Source organism: Rhipicephalus microplus, chromosome 10, assembly GCF_043290135.1.
Source record: "Rhipicephalus microplus isolate Deutch F79 chromosome 10, USDA_Rmic, whole genome shotgun sequence".
NCBI classification, from domain to species: Eukaryota; Metazoa; Arthropoda; class Arachnida; order Ixodida; family Ixodidae; genus Rhipicephalus; species Rhipicephalus microplus.
The window spans coordinates 16963190-16978313 of NC_134709.1; the positions used below are offsets into that span (position 1 = coordinate 16963190).

The 15124-nt window shown below is 43.6% G+C and overlaps 2 protein-coding genes across 4 annotated transcripts in view; one reads left to right on the forward strand and one right to left on the reverse strand.

Annotated features, from left to right (window-relative positions):
• Positions 1–15124, reverse strand: part of LOC119181837 (spindle assembly abnormal protein 6 homolog) — a 269839-nt gene that overhangs the window by 74045 nt on the left and 180670 nt on the right. The gene's annotated exons all lie outside the window — the stretch shown is intronic.
• LOC119181024 (terminal uridylyltransferase 7) overlaps positions 1–15124 on the forward strand; it is a 51338-nt gene that overhangs the window by 17423 nt on the left and 18791 nt on the right. For all 3 annotated transcript variants that reach the window (XM_037432173.2, XM_037432175.2, XM_037432174.2), the window contains exons 11-21: positions 989–1160; positions 1750–1961; positions 2365–2742; positions 3136–3186; positions 3299–3395; positions 4522–4608; positions 7455–7555; positions 9584–9745; positions 10263–10352; positions 12103–12216; positions 14697–14777. In XM_037432173.2, the coding sequence (XP_037288070.2) occupies positions 989–1160; positions 1750–1961; positions 2365–2742; positions 3136–3186; positions 3299–3395; positions 4522–4608; positions 7455–7555; positions 9584–9745; positions 10263–10352; positions 12103–12216; positions 14697–14777 (1545 nt within the window). The remainder of the gene's footprint in view (positions 1–988; positions 1161–1749; positions 1962–2364; positions 2743–3135; positions 3187–3298; positions 3396–4521; positions 4609–7454; positions 7556–9583; positions 9746–10262; positions 10353–12102; positions 12217–14696; positions 14778–15124) is intronic.

Genomic DNA, 15124 nt, shown 5'->3' on the forward strand with positions numbered 1-15124 from the left:
CGAGGTGTTTATGCTTCTCTCGTCAGGCCTTCTATTTCTGTTTTTCTAGTCTGCTGTCTCGTGTTTGTGTACCTTGCCACAAATTGAGGCATGCTTCAAGGTGTTCTAATGTTTTTCAAGTAGTGTGTGCCATTTGATTCGATTTGTACTGCAATTTTGCTATTCGAATCTATTCGAACTTCCCTAAGACAAATACAGTCAACATCAAATTAAAAGTGGCCCTTCAGGATTTTATTGTGCTTCACCTCATTTGACTGTCGCATTGCGGCAAAGCTGCCTTACAAGCTCTTGTATGGTCATCAACGTATTGGCTCAAGAAAACGCTCGGTCCAATATGGAGATACTGGAACCAGGGTTTTCACACGATGGCATTTTCGCAGTTACGACCACTACTTCTATTTGTAATTAGCATTACATGAGCTAAAGCTAGAACCTCTTTCGGTACGTCGTGATGTGGAATCATTAAAATTTTTGCACTACATGATCAACCATTCATATCGCATTTCAAACACAGAATTTTTGTCATTTGCCAAGCCCTTCTCTACCCTCAACTTTCACGAGTTCAATCTTGCTACCTTTTTGTATGCACAGATACATTCAATCGAGTATGATTTCTTTCCCCGATGAATAGAATTATGGAATTTCGTAACTGGTCACATTCGATCAGTCCCACTGAATGATTATGTTGCTATTCTTGTTGAAAATGATTATGTAACGAAATCTCAATTCCTTTATTATTATAAATATGGTTTATTGTTATTTTATTGCTACTTCTAATGTATCTTTTTTGTTGCAATTTTTTTCGCACTGTATAACCCCACTCCTGCAATAGCCCTTTTACAGGGTTGCAGTATCTAAAAAAAAAAATGAGTAAATGACAGATGTGGCATTTTTTAATATAGATTTACTTTCGAACCGAAATTGTGGTGTGTAAAGGTCTTTTTCTTTGGTGCAATCAGCTTGACCACGTTTTTTCTTTTCGCATCAGGAAGGCCGGTGGAGCTGCAAGAACGACCGCAGCATCGGCCAGCTGTGGGTGGAGCTCCTGCGCTTCTACGCTGTCGAGTTCAAGCTAAGCAGACGTGTGGTCTGCATTAGGCGCTCACAGCCAATGCTTATCATGGAGAAGAAGTGGAACAGGCGCTACATTGCCATTGAGGGTATGGCTCGACGAGCAGAAACCGCTGAAACGGGACATCCATCTCGTAGCTGTTCGATGCTGTATTTTCGCCGTGGAGAAATATTTAGCTAAAAATAAAACTACCATTTTTGCAAGATCAACCTCCAAGCAGTGGTTCCCGTAAAGCACGTTGTGGTCCACGCTTTTACTCGTTCAATTCTTAACATTTATTTTTTTGCTGGCTGTAGTCTCGCCCCCGAGTGGCTATGGTTTTTTGGGTTGTCCGGCTTGTGCTTATTGTGACTGATGACTGAACTGAAACACCTCCACCATGTACTCTTACTGAAGCGAAGTGAAAGCGAATGTTGATTGCTGAATAACAAGAAGGGGAATCGATCTAGGAAAGTGGTTCTCAAATGGAGGTCGAAACACTCACCCGCCTTTTTCTTTAAGCGTGACTGTGCCACGTATTGATGAACTGTCCAAAATGAAGTGGTGTGGCACGTTCGTTTGATGTTTTTGGTAGCAATAAAAGGCACCCATTTCATGCTCCAGTTGTGTTAATAGGTGTTACCATAGCAAATTTTCGATGACACAGCCGTGGCTTCTCGCTTTCTTCTGCCTTGCAGACCCGTACTCGCCCAAGCGGAACCTTGCCCGATCGATCCCCAGCGAGCGAATGTACCTGTTCCTTAAGCGCTGCATCTGCACCTCAGCTATCTACTTCCTGCAGCCGCAGTTGCACGTAGGGCCCATGTTTGTCCGGCTCCCGGGTCCGCCTATGTACACGGACAACTCCGAGTCCGACTCCGAGTCGGACGAGGAAGAAGACGCCACAAAGGTGCGCTTGATGTCTCCCCGCATCTTCTTGTACTAGTGGCTCCATCAGAACCATGGTTCAACGATTGGTATCCTCATTCATGAATTCCTACAAACATGGTCCCACCAGTTGCACATTGCTCCCTTCAGAGTTTTGATATGCTCCACCTTAAGACGCAGTGGCATTACGGCCGAGCTGTCTTTCGGGTTCTGCTAGTACTTGTAAACGAGTACCGCGAAAGTGCTGGTATGAACCTACGATATGATGGGCACGACAGACCCAAAACTAGCCCGAGAATTTGTACTCCTTCATACGCTGGCTTACACTACTGCTTTCACTTATGTGCATTGTAGTTATTTCCAGTGTTATGGCAGTTAGGTCGGCCTTCATTACAATATTTTTTCTCTTGCATTTTGCCACCCAGCGAAAGGAACGGCATGACTCGACGGACGAGTCGGCCAGAGCCAAAGCAACGGATGAGGAGGACGACGAGGAGGAGGATGAGGACGATGCGAGCAGCTGCTCGTCGGGCCCGGCCCACGATACGGACGAGCAAGACCCGGACCTGTCTTTCGCCGAAGTCGCAAAGGTTGTGGCCAACCTCGACCTCGGGCCAGACCCTGCCAAGTCAAAGAATCGCAAGAAGAAAGAAGCATCCCAGCCGGCTCCTCAGGCTCCACCTGTTCAACAGTTCGTGAAGCCCGGACCGCCGATACCTCAACGGATCCTTGACGACCTTGACATGTGCTCTGTTAAAGACTTCAGCTACAGCTTCTCGCGGAAGACGCTGGCCAATGGGCGGGTACGAGAGAAGCTCTTGGCTGCCTTCTATTCTCTTTCATTGCTCAATGTGATAACTGCAGTACTGTGGATTTAATAATAATAATTGTTCGTGTCGAATGTCCCAAAAGCACAATATGACTATTAAAAATGCTGTAGTAAAGGGCCCTGGAAGTTTAGACCACCTGGTGTTATTTTATGGGTACCTAAATCTAACTACATGAGTCTGTAGCATTTCGCCTACATCAAAATGTGGCCACTGTAGCCACGATTGGCCCCGCAACCTCCTGGCCAGCATTCAAGCACCATAATAACTAGAACACAGTGATGCGATCGCTGTTGGCCTGCCAGTCCAGATCGTGTGTGTGGTTCAATATTGGCAGCTTCTCTGATTGGCGTTCTCACTTCATTTCAGTCTCCTCCAGTCATCTGCTCCTCTTGCCAGAAGAGTGGACATTTGCACGAGGTACGTGCCTTCCACACTAAAAGCACTTGCTTGAAGCTCGACGACTCTGTGTTTGCCTGACTTGTGGAGTTTGACAGTTTGTTGAACACTGAGCAAAGAGCACCTCGTGCAGGACTGTCCCGATCACCGCCTTCCTGAGCTGAAGCCATTGCCTGACATGACGCGGAGTTACACGAAAATACTCAACGACGTCTGCCAAGATGTGATGAGTGAGTCCGATCGATTAGACATGCTTGTTTTCCATTTCCACAAAACCCTTTTGCACGGGGTCGTCTTCCGTGACAAATTTTCGTAGACTTGGTGCCAGTTGGAAAGAGAGAAGAAAGTGGTGTAAAAGAGATAAGTGGTGCTAATTAGTTCCACCCCCTGGCTTTTTGTAAATCTTCTTTTTTTTTTTTTTTGCGAGTTGCACTAATGGGACGGTTCTTGTAATAGCTTCTAACAGTGAAGCTGTTCTAGCTCGTTGTAAAAAGTTTGAACACATAATTGCCATCATTGGGAACTAGCACTCGCTCCCTTTGTCCCTCTCTTCATCTTCTGTTTCACTCCCAGAACACGTACGCCGATTTGTCCAGCGTATAGCAAGAGGCAAGCACCAAGTGTGAGAGAGAGATGTGAGACTGCGGTCCATAAGGAGGGGAAAAAAGAAGGAGAAAACAGAAAGATAGAGATAAAGAAACTTTGTAAGGAGGTAGGATTCAAACCCGTTAAGCCATGGTTTGAAGGCGAGCGTTTTAACCACTCTGCTGGCCTGGAACGCTGGTAGGATGTAGCATAGCCTTGAATATTGATGCGTAACAAGGTGGTTGAAAATGGAAGAAGGTGAGAGAGGAAGATGTGAGGATGAGGGTAAGAAGAAAGGGAGAGAGCGAATCATAGCATGAAAATTCAAATTGAAAGAAGGAAATGCCGAGGGAGAGAGAAATAGTGATGAAAGAAAAAGCAAGCGAGAAGTAGAGTGATGTGGAGATAGGAAAGAATCGAAAGATAGGATGGGAAAGAAATGGAAAGACGGAAATATAAATAAGCAGACAATGGAAGAATGAAAAAGATAAAGAACAGAGAAAAGAAAATAAAGAAAGAGTGAAGGAGTGGAATGCCAGCCAGCTCTTTACAGAAATGTGGACACATAAGTTGCATAGCAAATGGCAACGGGCCGGTGCTTCGCTGTGCTCGGATTTTCGTGTCTTAGTGCAAACTATTTACATTTCTTTTTTTTTCTCACGATTTCGGTATAATATGCATTACCACATTTGGGGTGTATCTTTGGAGCCCTGCACTACTGAGTACATACTTGGTAATGACTGCTTAATGGGTTCATCTTCTTACTTCCAGAAATTTGCACTCCTGATCCCGAAGAGGAGGCGTGCCGTGAGAAAGTGCTCCATGAACTTGAATCATTCATCCGCCAGAAGTACAAAGGTGGGAGAATCGTGTTTCTCTAGAGCTTTGCTAATGAAGGCATACTGTTGAATACCATATTCGCTCGCATAATGAATCCACCCCCATCTTGGTTCTTGAAAAAAAAAAAAAAAAATTTAATATATCTCTTCATTCTGGTGTGATAGCCAGTGCTGTTGACGATCGAAACAACATTAAATCAAGCTGTTATATCGCAAAATAATGACGCAATAAATGTCAAAATATAGTTGGGGTAACCGTGCTAAACAGTTGTGAGCAGCGAGAGTGCAAACCATGTCAATAAAAGTTTTAAAGTCACTTCTTTTGCGGTAGAGCAAAAGAAAGAATGCAGGAAAAAGCTTTTTGCTTGTAGCGCCACGCAAGCACAGCAGCATGAAAACAAAGCAAGAAACAAAGCGCATGGCCTCCGAGAGATCACAGGCGTGTGGCGTGCTTTTACGGTGCGTGCCCGCCATCTTGGAGGCTATGCAAAGTGCAACCGCACCTGCCATGCCGACGGCACCTTGTGCACCCGCAACGTTTGTGTGCAGCCACCAGATGCTGCGTTTTTGTTGTCTGGTTTGTCGTAGTGAATTTAGTTCAACACATTCTGAGTAGGGCGCGTTCGTCCGGTACGCTAGCTATGCAGCTGCGTGCGCTGGAGCATAGAAACAGAGTGGCTGGACGACACTCCGGCCTCGATCCGTGCGCGCTCTTTATGGGAGGAAGCAGGAAGAGGTTTGGGCTACAAAAAAATTTGTCGTGCATTTCGAGGGCCAAAACAATCATGCGAAATATTCGCTCTTATGGTGCAGTGGAACCCCGATTATACGACTTTCAGGGGACCACGCAAAACCGTCGTATGATGCGGACATCGTATAATAAAATAAAAAACTTGGAATATAGCAATGCCACTCAGCTTTGCCCCCAAAAAATGCGTATAGACCACCTGAATAAGCATACGGCACGACCTTGTGCCTCTGCTAAAAAGGTATATTAAATTATTCTTGCTAGCAACAGCTAGTGGCAGCGTAACTTAGTTGAAAATCTCTATTCTCAAGCTAAAAAAAAGAACCGAATCGCACTCGCATCTTCTTACCAATAAATGGAGTCCGAAAATTGCCTGCGTGTGAAAATGAAACCGAAACTGCGTTGCCAAATAGCCTTCCGTCGGAAGAGTCGGACACAGTGTCATCGCTGTCACATAATGGCGACCAACCAGGAGTGTGCGTAGAATGCCTTCATGTAGGACTGAGCTATGCACGTTGTGGCCTTTTGAAGTGCAACTAGTGATGCCCCGCTGTTAGTATGAACGTCGACGTCAAAGAAAGTAATTTTGCACAGTGAAAACAGCTGCGTCGCGCCCTTATGCGTCTGCAAGCCTGTGACTGGGAGTGCGACAAAGGCGGGAGATCAGCTATATGTGGACCAGATAATGTTTTCATGGACCGAAAAGGTGAAAATATCGGCTTTTCGGTCGGCTGAAGCTACTTTGTGTGGACGGAGCTTGACTAGGTAATGACCCCAGATACGTCTACACGCGATTGCGATGGGTGTAGAATTGCATGAACTTCCAGGAGAATAAATTTTACATTCTAAGAAGACATCTGTCTCGCTCTACTTTTCTAATCGTCAGCCTAGGGGAACGAAAGTTTTATATTTTGCACTCGTGAATATTTGGTACACGCTTGATTCGAGTAAAGGCATTCTTTTTTCTTTTGGACAAGAGGTGAATGTCTTTGTAAGTTGCGGGGTCGGCGTAAAACTGCGCCGTATAATTAAGGTTTTTAATACATTATTCCTATGAAGATTATGCCAAGACTTGACCGATTTGTCGTAAAATGCGGGTCGTCACGAAACTGGGGGACGTATAATTGAAGTTCTACTGTAACTCCCGTGACTTTTTTCTGCCGCGTAATGAACCCTCCCCCCAAATTAACATCAACTTTTCTGGAAAAAAAGGTGGGTTCATTTTGTGAGTAAATACGATACGTGTTATGACTGATTTTGACTTTACGGTAAAACGAGTATGACATGACCTACTTTATATATACTAATGGATAAAAAGTAATTGCGGTGAATTCCTGATCGAGTCTCGTAGAGCCTCGTAGAGTCTCGTAGAGCTGTAGTCTCATCCTATACCTTTCAGTTATTGCATACTGCGATTAGTTCACAGGGGCACGCGAAAGTTTAAAGACAAGTTTGCCTGCATCGCAGCCATCATTCTCAGGAGGCAGAGGCCAGAAGTGTTGCCTTCAAATTGGTTAGGGCAGGTTGTCGCCTGCTCGTTTACAATACTGAGATAAAAACATTTAGTTGTAAATTAGCGACGTCTGTACAAATTTATAATGCCTGATATTGTGGACAACTGGATACATACAACCGGTTCAATGCGGACAGCTGGATACCCAAAATTTGCTTCATGAGTCGTGCTTTAGTGTTTTTCTTTATATAATTGTTTGTTTACTTATGTATGTGCGATATGCCTGAGATTGGCTTTGGCAGAGTAGGCAGAAGTGTGTAAAATATGCGATATTGCGGCAGAAAAGGAGCACTTGGTGTTTTAAACAAAACTACTCAATGTTAATGTTTACGTGCATGTTTTTTAGGCTGTTGCTATTAAGTTTTTTTTTTTTTTTGTGTCGTGTAGGTCTAGTTTCTAGTGATGAAGCGTGCTGTTTTCGGCCAGTGGGAAACTTGCTAGCCACATAGATATTGTATAGGTTGGACTAAGAAGTACTAATCGTAAGAGACATTCTTTTCTCCAAACTGAAACCAGCTTTTGTGTGCTTTGTGAACATTTCATTTTTGTGATTGCTTTAGTATGACGAATGATTGCGCTCTCTTTATGTGCTCGTTGAACACAGATGCCAGACTCGCACTTTACGGCTCGTCATGCAACGGCTTTGGCCTGATCCATAGTGATCTAGACATCTGTTTGACATTTGAGCACAGTAAAGATGGCAAGGTAAGTGACTAGTCGAAAAATTATGCCTGAATAACATATGCGAGATAAAAAATGGCTATCATTACAGGCCTGCATGCTTTGCATGACTTTTCTATTAGTTAGGTAAACCTGCTTATAAGGAACATCCGTATAGCTAATTCCTCGATACACCGAAGCTTTTAAATTCTCTGCCGTTGCTCCATAGAAGCACATGTATTTGCTACCTCTGTCTACCAAAGGAGCAGCAAGAGACAGAACAAATTTTTTGCAGTGGCAGTCTAAGAATTTTGCCACGAATTTTGTCATTTTTGTACAAGCACGCATCATTCACGGGTGACCAAGTGCAAAGCGGCAGCGGCGGTGGCAAAAAATTGTAATGTTGTATGTAGTAAGGCTGGCAGTCAACTCTTTTAGATGCGATGTCGCAGAACTGCTGCAAAACACTGGTGTGAGCGAATATGGCCGCTACAGGGAGCAGTGTTCTTTTCACGCAGTCTCCTCGCGTTGAAAGCGCACCGACGATACTTGCCGAGGTAGTGCGTGTTTCAGTGATCGTGACTGCCCTTTAAACTTGAAATTAAAGTTCATTGTTGCTACTCGGGCGACCCCCCCCCCCCCCCCTTCCACAATTTTTTATGTTCGTTTAAGACGGGTGGTTTCGTTTCTGTTTGAGCCTTCGGCAACAGTTCTAACATGCAGGGGGTGTTATCTTATGCTCCTTCCTGGCAACAGAGATAGGCCGACATTTAATCTCTGCTTCAGCAGCGCTTGCGCGCTTTTACCCGCTCATGAAAGTTACGATGCACGGGGGCATGTTATCAATTTAGACTTGTTACGGAACATGGCAGTGATGGCAAAAACCCGCCGAGAGCGTCCATTTAGACCCTCCACAGTGGTCTAGAGGCTAAGGCACTCGGCTGCTGACCCGCAGGTCACGGGATCTAATTCTGGCTGCGGCAGCCACATTCTCGGGCGAGACAAAAGTGCCCAAAGCTCGTGCGCTTAGATTTAAATGAATGTTTAAAAATACCGGGTGGTCAAAATTTCCAAAGTTTACGACTGGGCGTCTCTCATATATGGTGGTTTTGGGACGTTTAACTCCAAGAATTATTATTATTGAGAGTGTCCATTTGAATTGCTATCGCAATAATAATGCAGTTTTTTTTACTGTTAAATAAGTGTTTTGAGTTAGCTCTGCCTTCAGTCCACCTTTTGTTGAATTTGTGCATTTATCTTCCGCATTTTCACACGGAACATGCATATAACGAAATCCTCTTTATAAAAACCTTTTCTGGAAAATCATCACTTTCGTTATATTCAGGTTTAACTGTAGTAATCGGTGAAAACATATTTTGTGTCCTGCATATTGTTTATTGGGGTGCATGTGACACCTTGTGTCAAGCACATAACCTAATGATTTTATTGCACCTCCGTCTTTTAGTACATCTGTCTGTCTGTCTGTCTGTCTGTCTGTCTGTCTGTCTGTTTCGTCTGTCTGTCTGTCTGTCTGTCTGTCTATCTGTTTCGTCTGTCTGTCTATCTATCTGTCTATCTATTGCATCTATCTATCTATTTCATCTATCTATCTATTTCATCTATCTATTTCATCTATCTATCTATTTCATCTATTTCATCTATCTATCTATCTATCTATTTCATCTATCTATCTATCTATTTCATCTATCTATCTATTTCATCTATCTATCTATTTCATCTATTTATTTCCAACACAAAACAGTTTGGGGTTCCCCAGGCAAAAAAGGTGCTAAAAAAGCTTGAGGAGACCTGGGGGACCGTACAGGCAGCAGTGAATGGATAAATGTGGTAGTCTGATTGCACCTACACAATCTGTTCAAGAAACTGTTCATAGTGTTTAGAACTTTGACAGACCGGTTTACTGCAAGAACCACCTCCAAGAGCTGGGTCACTGACATTTCTTTGTATCAGAAAGGATATATATTTATGTCACTCGCACCTGTAGCCATTTCTCTTTAATTTTTTTTTTTTTGCTGTTTAACAATTCACGATTGATAAAACTGTTTCTTGTAGGACTTTTGCCACAAAGAAAAGATTCTGGACCTTGCAAAAGAGCTCAACGGTGACAAAAACTTGAAGAAGATAACTGCAATCACCTCGGCCAAGGTCCCGATTGTCAAGTTCTACCATAAACCGACGCAACTGGAGGGGGACATCAGCTTCTACAATACTTTGGTATAGAGGGAGTTCTTCTTTTCTTGTTTCTTTTGACGTTGATGTGTTTGGAGCAGTGGTTCTCAGTCATGGATGTTTTGGGGACTTCTTTTCGACCTACAGGTGTGATGAGGGACCCTTTGCAGCGAGAGCAAAGGGTATAGAGGGAAAGGGGGTCATAAATTAACAGAAGATGTAGCGTGAAATTCGTGCCTATTATTTCTTCCTGGGAAAGAGACGGTCATACTGAAGTGCCCCGCCTACCCGATCCCTAAAGTCTTATCAATAAGTTGCTCTGTCTACAGCCACATTCAACCTGTTCATCATGTATACTCTTCCATTATGCAAGCCTTCAAAAAGTATATTTGTGGCATATGTCGTAGAAAACTGTGCAACAAACGCTTTACAGCCGTAAACCCCCTGAAAAATGGCCTCGCAAACCCCATATGAGAACCACTGGTTCAGAAGAACTTAACGAAACATGCTTATTTAGTTCAATCAAACGCCGGAGTGCTGAAATTTTTCGCATCTTCCTTAGGCCCAGCACAACACAAGGCTCCTCAAAGTGTACAGTCAAATTGATGAGCGAGTCCGAATCCTCGGATACACTTTCAAGCACTTTGCAAAGGTAAATCGGTCCCCTCCTTTTGCTTCACCGCTTGCGAGGCTCTGTAAGTGGGGTCATCACATCAAAAGCTACTGTTGTTACATAGGGGGGAAAATTGGTGAATCTTGGCACCCAAATGCAAATAAATATGCTGATATTATAGAGCTGGATCATTTTATTAGAGCCTCTGACATAAGAGACAACTGGGTATAAGAGATGTTTGTGTGCCGACATAAAGGTAGAGGCTGGTTGGAAAATAAGAATGCGGTACCCTGTTTATAAGAGACCTTTCCTGTGAGAGACAAATATTGTTCCCTGTTTCAGGTCTTTAGTAAAGATGTTCACTTGGGACTGCAATTTATTTTGAGCTATGTGTTATAGTTTGCGAGTCGCAACAATTTAGTCATCCCCAAGTTTGATTTATTAGTAAGATATAAGTTCAGTGCTTTGTATTGAACTTATATCTCGTTGTTGCTTTCTTTTGTGTAGAATGAATGCAGGCAAATTAGGCATTAGTATGTTGCATCAGCATAACACTTGTTAAAACGCAAGAGCTTGGCCATCTTAACCGGTCTGGCATTGTCATCCATGGCAAAGCTGTTGTCGATGTTGTTTAGCTACTAGGCTTGTGCGAATATTCGAATGTTTTGAATATTCGAATGAATTGTTGAGTATTCGAATGTGCTTCGATTCGAATTTAAATTATAGAATATTTTCAAAGTATTCGCAATAAACAAATAGTCCGCATGTCACATTTTGTAAAGGTGGTTTGACTGCAATGTAGGAGTGCTAAGCCGTGAAAACACCTATCCAGGGAAAATTTGCTCTGTCATCAAGCTCCTCTTTAAATTTAAATTTCTCTGCGACACTTATTGAACATGGTCAGAAAACGCTGCGAATTGGTAATCGAGGCTACCGAAGATACTCGAGGCGAATATTACAGCGCAGCACGCGGCCTGTAACTCACAATAAATTTTTAAAGCTAAAAATTGCTTTCTTTCCTCGGCAAATGACACTACAAGCTTAAAAATCGCTTGTCACAGCCATTGGCTGATTTCAGCATGACGCGCTCGTTGTTACCGGGGCCGCCGCTTGTCCACAAGTATCGCACTGAAAAGCCGCGTATTCGAAGAAAAAAAAAAAAAAAAAAAAGAGGTGCTGAAGGTCACGAGGTGCCTGTGACGTATACTTTCTTTCGCTGTGAAATTCCTCTCTGCTTAACTTCCAGCTATTTCTTTGGGACGAGAAGAAAGAATGCAATGACTGGACTAGACTGTTTCTAGAAACTTTGCGGCGATAAATTTATGAGGCAATAAGCATGTTTACTGGCTTAATGGCTACTTGAAAAAGTGTTGCAGGGCCCCTTTAGATAAACATGTTACCCTTAGACCAATTCATTTTATTAAAATAGCTTATTATGACGGCTTAAATAATAAATTTTGAAATGTTAAGTATCTTGCAGGTTATCACTCGCATGCTACCGAAACAACTCAAGGTTGTTTGGACTTTCTTTGAACGAAAAAAAAAAAAAAGAAATGGCATTTGCATAGAGCCCCTATTTATATTCAAAAGAAATATTGTGCAGGTTAGTTAAGTCATGACAAATATTCCTTCTTTTATTATATGTCATACATGCCATTCGATTTGAAATTATTCGATTAAAACCATTATTCGCTTCGAACTTAAAGTTCACTATTTGCACAAGCCTATCAGCAACAAATTGTTTGCAATGTCCATCAGCTAATGAGGTATGTTATGTACTTACTTCCAGACTTGTGCCATTGGTGATGCGTCACGGGGTAGCCTTTCCTCATACGCGTACATTCTGCTGACGCTGTATTACCTTCAACAGTGCAAACCGCCTGTCATTCCAGTCCTCCAGGAGGTAAGCTCAAAATCTATGCAGTGTGCTGGAGCGGCTAGGCATTGCAATTTTAGCGTTGATGAGAGTGCAAAAAGGATAGAGATAAGTTATGGGAAGGAGAGGCATGAATTTTTCAACATCATCCACACGGCGCCAAAGAAAGTGCAAAGAAAACAATCTATCATTTTAACTGCAATGTAAAGATAAACAACACAAAGAAAAGTAAGAATGGATAAAATAGCTTTCATTTGGGGGGGAGTATTGCCGCTTACTTGTTTTCTTATTCATTATTTTTGCATTGATACAGTAAAACACGGATATATCAAACCTATGCTGAATTTTCGGGTGTATCGAAATTGTAAGTTATCCCCTTGAAATTGCTTTGTAAAACTATTGAAATGCGCATGTCTATATCGAACGGCATTTTTACCCGCCTTCGGATATATCGAAGGCAGGGTGAGCTGGACGGTGCGCTTCGGCACTCGCCGCATCCCGTGATCTGCACAGCAGCGTGGCTTTGCGCTCGAGTTTGAAGGTGCGTTTTGGCACTCGCAGTGCCTGGTGACCGTGGCGTGGCCCCACACCTCCGCCAAAACTCGAAATGCTCAAAAATAGGCAAGGGCAGGAGGGGTCAGACTGCACGGTCTCCTTATAGAACTTGTAGAACGGCTACTTTTTTTTTCTCTCTCTCTCATGCATTCTTTGCGTACTTGTCTCCTCTGAGAGCAGGAATAAAGGAGCCGATGTCTTTCTCCTTTATTCTTTTATTTTTCGTTGCTGTTTCGCGAGTTTTGATCAGTCAACCACGGCTCGCGCCTCACCACGGTGGTTTAGTGACTAAGCTACTTTGCTGACCATCAGGTGGCGAGATCGAATCGCAGCTGCGGATGACGCCTCAGCTGTTCATGGAATAGCTGCAAGTGTGGGACGTCGAGCTGGGCAAGTCGGGGCATCGTGCTTGCCTTCTTGTGGGCAACTGCTCAGCCCTACATACAATCTGTGAGCGCAAGAACATCGAGCTGAAGCTTCTGCTGGCCAACACGACGACGAAGCTGCAATCGCCTGACCAAGGTATCATCAAGTCCTTCAAGGAGGGCTACAGGAGGCGACTTCTTGATAGGCTGCTGGTCAACCTCCACATGGTCACTGAGCTGAAGGCTGATCTTGGTGCCATACAAATAAAGACTGGTGCCAGGCGTGATGGGAAGACAGACACAGTGGTCAAATGCTTCTGCAAGGCATGGTCAAATGCTTTCGCAAAGCAGGCTTCGAGACAGCGGAACTTGCGGAAACCAGTGAAGATGGCGACGACGAGCGTTCAGAGGACGCGTTTCGCGAGTTGTCATCCCTCTTCTCAGCAGCAGTTTCACACGAAGTGTCTGTGGACGATTTCGTGGAAGTGGACTGCAATGTTCCGGCCGTCGCGAGCCTTGCTGACGTGGACGTAGTAGCTGCGTTCGCAGGGATCTAGGATGCCCAGGCCGACAGCTCAAGTAAAAAGGAAATTCGTCCGGACAAGGCGCTGGCTTCATGCGTGTACTACGCCGCTGAAGTGGCGGCAGCTTTCCGCGTCATTCACCATTGTATCAATGACATATAGGGAACCGGGCTGTCGCACTTGGACAGCCTTGATAAGATCGAGACTAGAGTCTTCAACTCTATTTTACGAGCGAAGAAGCAGGGCAAGAGAAGCGACTTTTTTTTTTTTTACATAAATAAAACACTGTTGCTGCATGTGTGCAGCAACAGAATGTTACCTGTTGATGATGACCCGCTACAGGTAAGCTCTCGGGGCCTGTATTTTTTGTATCGAATTTTTGATACATCAAGCTGATTTGCGATTCCCTTCGAGTTTGATATATCCGTGTTTGACTATATTTTCTTATTTCAGTTCAGGAATTTTTTCCTTTAGTATTTTTTCAAGTTTGGTTTACGAAACGATTTTTTCTGATGTTTTTGTTGGTATTACGGTTTGTTGGCATTATGCTTTGAAAAAAGTCTTTACAGTGTAGCATTGCTTTTGTAGATGTCATACGGGTGTGACTAAGTGCAATTTCTGTCCCTGTCGGGTGGGATTGTGATAGTTTCTTTATTGTGTTGTTTGCACAAGAGTCGAAAAAGAGCCAGTTGCAGCCGAGAAATTCGATCCTGATCGGCGCTTGGCGATCTGGAAGGCTTGAAAATATTCATAATTTATTTTCCCCGACGAAGGTCCTTTCTTCTCTGCAGGCATCGTGATTCTCTAGAAAACCTCTTGGCATTTGCTTATTTAGACGGATTGAAACATCTGGGCTTCACGCTGCGATTTTCCGATGTGCATGTCCGCTTGGCATTTTGCTTACACGTGATTGTTGCCATTGTGGGGCAGAGTAACATCGCGAGTGGTGCATGCTGTATTCGCTGCAGTCTCCCCCCCCCCCCCCCCCCTTTTTTTTAGCAAAATCGAGAAACTCACTGCTGACCTTCATAACTTTGCGGTGACACGCTTTTGTGCATTGCAGCTGTACCCCGAAGGGGAGCAAAAGCCCGAGCTCATCGTGGAGGGCTGGAATGCCTGGTTTTACGATGACATTGATCGCCTGGTGAGTACTAGCTTGCCTCGGAAAGGAAAGGAAGGTTGAACTTAAAGGTGTCTTGAAACAGTTTGTTGATGTTAAAACACTGCTGTTGTGAATGTGTTGGCTGAACGTGTTGTCATTGGGGTTGTGCAAATAGCGAGTTTTAGGTTCAAAGCGAAGAGTAATTTTGGTTGAATAATTTCGACTTGAGCTCGAATGTAGTCAAACCTCGATATAACGAACTCATTTTTTTTAAGATGCAACTTTGTTTTGATGAGGTTTGAGTCTAGTGTAAGATTGCATATTATAAAAACAAAGGACATATTTTCATGACCTAAGTAAGCTGCACAATATTTTTCTAAAAGATAAGC